Source organism: Octopus bimaculoides, chromosome 9, assembly GCF_046866305.1.
Source record: "Octopus bimaculoides isolate indiv1 chromosome 9, ASM4686630v1, whole genome shotgun sequence".
Lineage (NCBI taxonomy): Eukaryota > Metazoa > Mollusca > Cephalopoda > Octopoda > Octopodidae > Octopus > Octopus bimaculoides.
Window position 1 is genome coordinate 66,024,523 of NC_142936.1, and position 7,500 is coordinate 66,032,022.

Here is a 7,500-nt window from a genome sequence, read left to right on the forward strand (position 1 = left end):
GTCTCAAGAGGAATCAACAATGTGTTTGCAGAGAAGCAGTTCTTTAACAGCTCTTTGAACAATAAGAAAATTTGTGTCTATTTCCTTCGCAGCTTCTAAGTTCAAGTATTATTGACAAGCAGTTCTCAAACTCTGCGTATATTCTATAAGTATAGAAAAGAATAGATTAAAACTAAAACCGCTGGTAAAACAATGATTGTCACGTGTCTATAATAGTTTAACCTAAGCCTATTTTGTGGATCTGAAGGGGAGGGAAAGAAAGAGAGCGAGAGATGTAGGGAGTGAGAGAGAGAGACATAGAGAGTGAGAGAGAGAGACGTAGGAAGTGAGAGAAAAGAAGTGAAAGAGAGAGCGAAAGAGGGAGAAAGAGAGAGAGACGTAAGACGTGAGAGGGTGAGGTGAAAGAGAGAGGGAATGAGTGAGACATAGAGAGTGAGAAAGTCGCGAGACGAGAGAGAGAGAAAGAGAAGGAGGGAGAGGATGAGAAAATTCGCGTTGTTGCTGTGTGTACGCATAGCAATGAACAGTGGTGAATCGGAACTTCCGTTTGTTTGTTATTCCATCATCATTGCTTTGATGAGTTTACTTCACATAGTCGGTCGTACTTCATTTGCATGTGGCCATATGTTGGTTGTGGTTAGCAGCGCTATTCGCATGGGAAATTGCCAATCAGCTTCTGTTTTCTCATCTGTATACGCCGTTTTTCAGCATGAAATTCAATTTTGATGTTCTGGGGTTGACGGATGACTAAGTTAGTTTCTCCATTTTTATGTATAACATTTTCCAGTTACTCCTTGTTCTCTCTTGTGTGTTCACGACACTCATGACACTCATGTCTATTATTCTTTCATAGTACCAGGTTCGATGAAAGTATGTATTGTGTTGTCATCCTTAGAAACATTTATTCTTTTCAACAGACATTCGAGAATACAAAGTCTATGCGTGTAGCCTTCCTTTAGCTTTAATTTCAAGAAGATTGTAGTTTACTACAAAATGGATGACTGTGTTGTATAAATAAACAGGTTTATCAACAATCATTTAATATCATCCCATGGGAGCTGCATTTCACAACTAATTGTTAATTATTCATTATTGTTCTTGTTATATACTGCGTTTCTTAATTTGATGTGGTTTCATTTATCCTTTCTTCACATCGTCTCGTCTACTAACAAAAATGCGTCTGATGTTTTGGGTTCATGGGGTTGTTCTTTGGCTCTTAGTTTCTATAAAATATGGCGCGGGGTCAAGTGTTTAAGCGGTTGGAATCTCGGCCATAACGTCAAAGTTCAGGCTGGATTAGGGAAGACGTGTGTCTTTTCTCCCAGGCACTATACATTACGTTACTCCAGTTCACACAGATGTCAAAGATGTTTATTGAGACTGAGAGAAATCTCGTTTAACGCGTAGAGAGTATGATTAAAAATATACACACCTGAAGAGAGACACATCTAAAGTTAAACAATTTTATCCTGTTTTTACGTTTAAGTCTTTTTGTTTTGTTCATAAAATATGGAGCCAATGTTACCGACTTGCAAACTTGTTAATACTTTGGAATCCATTAAAGAAATATACAGTTAATATAATACTCAACTAGCGATATATATATATATATATATATATATATATATATATATATATATATATATATATATATATATATATATATAGGCGCAGAAGTGGTTGTGTGATAAGTAACTTGCTTACCAACCACATAGTTGTTGGTTCAGTCCAAATGCGTGGCACCTTGGGCAAGTGTCTTCTACTATAGCCTCGGGCCGACCAAAGCTTTGTGAGTGGATTTGGTAGACGGAAACTGAAAGAAGCCCGTCGTATATATATCTATATATATTTGTATCTGTGTTTGTGTGTCTGTGTTTGTCCCACCAACATCGCTTGACAACCGATGCTGGTGTGTTTAGGACCCCGTAACATAGCGGCAAAAGTGACCAATAGAATAAGTACTAGGCTTCCAAAGAATAAGTCCTGGGGTTGATTTGCTGGACTAAAGGCGGTGCTCCAGCATGGCTGCAGTCAAATGACTGAAACATGTAAAAAAGTAAAAGAGTATATATATATACATACGTATACATACATTCATATAATACATATACATATATCCATATAATACATGCATACGCGCGCACGCACATGCCCATACACACACACATGTATATATAATTTCGCCTGTCTATAATGTAATATCATTTATACTGAAGCAGTACCTCATACGGTAAGACGTATTCAGTTACATAACACAGTTGTGTTTCGTCATACGTGATATTTTCTGGATAATGGTGCCACTACATCCAAGCGATATATTCTATATCGTATATATTAACATTGATATATAATATGTCATAATGTCACACGTTTTCATATTTTTTTTGGCAAGATTATGTGTTTGCTTTTTACAACTGTACAATATTGGTTGTCTCTATTACTTGATATTTACACCTATAAAACTAATATCCAACGTTTATATGTCTGCTTGCTGTCTGCACGTTTTTTTTTATTGGCTTTGCTCAACATCTCTCATTCTCTCTTTCTTTTTTTTCTCATATATATATATATATACATGTATGTTTGTGTATGTATGTGTGTTTTTGTGTGCATATATATATATATATATATATATATATATATATATATATATATATATATATATATATATATATATATATATATATATATATTTATGTTTGTGTATGTGAAAGTATGTATTTATGAGTGGAATTTTTGTACGTACGTAAACACAATGACAAACACCATTATTGTGAGTAGGAGTATACATACATGCGTTATATACACCACCACACACGTACACACACACACACACACACACACACACACACACACACACATGAAGATTCCATAATATTGTTTGTCAACAATTGCGAAAGAACATGACGTTAACTATACAATGCTGCTTATCTCTCTCCCTCTCTCTCTTTATCTATCTATCTATCTATCTATCTATCTATCTATCTATCTATCTATCGATCTGTCTGTCTGTCAGTCAGTCAGTCAGTCAGTCAGTCAGTCTGTCTATCAATCAATCTGTCTATCTGCCAATCAGTCTGTCTATTAATCAATCAATCTATCTATCTGCCAGTCAGTCTGCCTGTCTATCAAACAATCAATCTATCTATCTACCAGTCAGTCTGTCTATCAATCGATCAATCAATCAATGAATCTGCCAGTCAGTCTGTCTATCAATCAATCAATCAATCTATCTGACAGTCAGTCTGGCTATCAATCAATCAATCTATCTACCAGTCAGTCTGTGTACCAATCAATCAATCAATTCATCTGCCAGTGAGTCTGTCTATCAATCAATCAATCAATCTATCTATCTGCCAGTCAGTTTGTCTATCAATCAATCAATCAATCTAACTGCTAGTCAGTTTGTCTATCTATCTATCTATCTATCTATCTATCTATCTATCTATCTATCTATCTATCTATCTATCTGCCTACCTCTCTGTCTGCCTGTCTGTCTGTCTATCTGTCATCCATCTATCCATCTCTCTATGTGTGCGTGTGTATACGTTTGAGTGTGTGTGGATGTGAGTGTTTGTGTATGTGTGTGTGAGTGTGTATGTGTGTGCGTGTGTGTGTGTGTGTGTGTGTTATAGGCACAAGACCAGAAATTTGGGGGCCAGGTGAATATGATTATATCGATGCCGGAGAGATAAAATGCAAAGTAGATCTCGGCAAGATTTCAGCTTTCAACATAATGAGCCGGAACAAATTACTGCAAGGCATTTTGGGCAACACTGTTTGAATTCTGCCAGTCGACCGAGCAAAATTAATATGGCCGTCACTCGCAGTTGTAGTTTCTGTTCGCTTCGCTACTCTGACTTACCTGCTGACACACGCATGCTCACACATGCGAACGCGTGCAATCACACTACGCATGTGCGCACGTACAGACACGCAGACATACAGACACAGGCACACAAACACACATACACATACATATGCATATACGCGTGCATATGTATATTACATATATATTACACACACATACAGCTCACACATATAATACATGCACGCATGTATGCATATGTGTTTCTCTGTGTTGGCGTTTATATATATATATATATATATATATATATATATATAATAGACATATGTATATGGTATATATCTATTATATATTTATATTACATACGTCGAATATGCATTCTATAGATATATATATTACGCAACCACATACAAACATATATATATCTTTAACGCAACTCACTTTTATAGTGAAGGCTTCATTCTCATAAGTAGAAGATTATATTTAATGAAACTTGTGTGATATCTTAAATTTATTTATGGTTTCAACATTAGTCTCATACAGTTCGGTGAGTAAAGAGTGTTCACATGTTATTATTTATACCTATATATGCCTGATAACTTTAAAGGGAAAAGATACCATGAACCAACAATTCAGTCGAACAATATATAAGAAATAATACTCGAGTCACATTAAAATCACATCCTGGCATCTCAAAGCAAAGAAGAATACATAAGATAATATAATTCTAGATACTTCTAAGAATGGTAGGATGACCAAAGCTAGAATGTCTTTGATCATGGCACTGATCGATCAAGCTTCACATCAACTTAAACGCCATTCAAAACAATAAAAGATATGAACATTTTTTTACTTACACTCATCATATCTATACCATTTGTATATGACCAGGTATGTTGGAATGATTCTTGCAGTCTATTCGCCAAGGATTTTGGTAAATGGTGAAAGTTGATAAATTCTTTGATACTTTCTGTTTTTTCATTATATTCTTCTGTTCCTTGATAGAGCCGTAACATTATTGAAGACACATTACCGAATATAGCGGCACTCAGCAATGCTATTAAAAGGAATAGAAGGAAACAAAAGAACAATAAAACAACGTCGAATAAATATGGTCGTAAAGAAACGGATAAACGTCAAGAAATAGTTCTGGCTTTGGTTGCTGAAAAGAAATCGCTGTTTGAATCATTAATGTTTGAATCATTAATGTTTATTAATTGAATCGTTCTTATTAAGTAAATTTATTAATATTACCTCAAAGGAAATCCTATAATTAATGTTGTGTGACGCGTTTTCATTTGAAAGTTTTATAAATATTAGCAATAAATCATAACAAATGAATATAGAAACGTGTTTGATGAATAAATCAGAGTAGATAGTGGGTTTTCTATAACAAAGGTTCGAGTCCTTCTCCTAGAAATTGAACCTACTGTTGATCTTGTTATGCGCATGGCTGTTAGTAAAATACCCCGCACAGCTGAAATGAACATCCGATCATAGATAACTTGGATCATGAAAGAAAGTCCGTTATTAGTTTATCGGTTCTGTTTTGCAAAATTTAGAATACATTAAGATAACCGCAGATGAGCGAATTGATAAATTGCCGGATTATTAATGAAGAGTCGGTGATTTGTATGAATCAATGGCTTTTGCCAACTGTTATAATCGTTATCTTCATCTGGAACGTTCCTTTTCAAAGCGCAGGCCCGGACAAGTTGCCTATACTTGCGAGTCTTCTCTGTCTCTCTTATTACACGATATCGATGTTTTCTACTGGAAAGTCAAAGACCGACTTAATAATTTAAAACCTAGAACGACTTCATAATTTAAAAACCTAGAACAAACACCACAACGTATCTTGTTTGATGAACTAACAGTTCTTTTAAACCATTACCAGGAACTTGCGCTTTATTTATCGACCCAGAATGAATGAAACAGAAGATAAGTTCTGTTAGATTTGAACGCAAAGTATTGACGGCAGAAAATACCATATGGCATTATTTCTGATGCTCTAACGACTCTACTAGTTCACTACTCTCACTCCTCTGTACTTTCTGATATGCCATGCATGGATCCCTTGAAACTAAGACAACTCTCCCTAAAGGATTCTTAATAAATAATTCACTTTGGAAGAGTTTCTTGATTTAAAAAAAAATTCAAATCACAAATAATATAATAACTCACCCAAAAGGGTACAAATAAAAAAATTGCTACACTAGGCAACCTAACGGAAATCAATTATTATAATGAGGATACAAGAAGAAAAAATATTTTTCTCTCTGTATATAACGAAATAATGAAATACAAACTTGAGTGCAAGTATATTTTATCTTTTATCCCGTACCTGTTTCTATTGTTAATCTGACCCATTCTGAGGTACCGTCTTGAAGAATTTTAGTCGACAGAATTGACTCCAATACTTATTGTTTCAAAAATTGGTACTTATTCAATCGGTTCTATTTTATTGAACCGCTAGATTACGGGGACGTAAATACACCATCACCAGTTGTCAAGCGGTGATCTCACACACACACACGGGCTTCTTTCAGTTCCCCTTTACCAGCTCTCTCACAAGGTTTTGGTCGAGTCGAAGTTATAATACAAGACACTTGCCTAAGGTGCCATGCGGTAGGACTGAATCCGGAATCATGTGGTTGGAAAGTACACTTTTTACCGCATAGTCGCGCTTGCGCTTCACAGCCACTCTTGTACCTCACAGCCAAATCTGCGCCTCACAGCCAAATGCACCTCACTGCTTCACAACGCATTGATTATGACCTTTTCTCTGAGGCCTCCCGAGATCGGTGCAAAGAAAGGAGGATCTTATTATGTGAAAGCATGCAAAATAATGGACTCTACTATATGCATTAAAGACAAAGAGCTGCGTTAAATAGCGGTACGGACTATATTTATTAATCAAGAACTCAGAATGTAAAGAGCCGGGATAAATCTTGAAAGACACCGTTTACGACAATGCAACGGCAAATCCTCCACTCAGTACTTGCAATTAATTTTTTGAACTCCGAAACGATAAAAGGCAGAGTTGACCACAGTAGGTTTTGAAATCAGCGCATACACTTGCAAGAAATATAACAAGACAACTCTATATACATGATAATCTTTTCACAGTTTCCGTTTAGTAAATTTATTCACAAGGTATTGGTGGGCCCAGGGCTAAGTAGAACACGTTTGTTTAAAGGGCCGTTTGGTGAGACTAAACTCAAAACTTTGTGGTTGCGAGGCGAACTTCTCAACCACACAGCTACGTCTGCACTTATTTTAGGCGTACGTATGCTTTAGGATGCTTCATATTTACAGTATAAATTCTATGAGCAAACACTTAGTTCTTTTATTATATTGGAGTCGATAAAGTTCCTGTAATATGAATCCTATTAAGATTCAACATATTTAATGCGTAGAACATTAAATAACAACTAGAAATAATAATGATATAAGGGTAAAAATGATATTAGTCAACGATAATTATTTTCAGTTTTCAGCTAGTACGGAAAAGCAGCACCGGATATATCTCGGATTTAATGTAAACTCATCAATGAAGCATAGACTTCAGTACAGTTGCTTGCAGTATTAATGAGAAAATCACTTACTAAATAAATGTCCGTGGTTATACATTAGCTAGCGATGAGAAACAGAATTGTTTAGAGAATAAATAATTGAGCGATGCCGCTCGA

At 35.5% G+C, this 7,500-nt stretch overlaps 1 protein-coding gene across 18 annotated transcripts in view; it reads right to left on the reverse strand.

Annotated features, from left to right (window-relative positions):
* Positions 1-7,500, reverse strand: part of LOC106879147 (voltage-gated inwardly rectifying potassium channel KCNH7) — a 661,705-nt gene that overhangs the window by 223,499 nt on the left and 430,706 nt on the right. For all 18 annotated transcript variants that reach the window (XR_016243164.1, XM_052970719.2, XM_052970716.2 and 15 more), the window contains one exon: positions 4,666-4,865. Coding sequence is in view for 17 of the 18 variants with exons in the window: in XM_052970719.2 (XP_052826679.1) it covers positions 4,666-4,865 (200 nt within the window). In the remaining variant the exon portion in view is untranslated. The remainder of the gene's footprint in view (positions 1-4,665; positions 4,866-7,500) is intronic.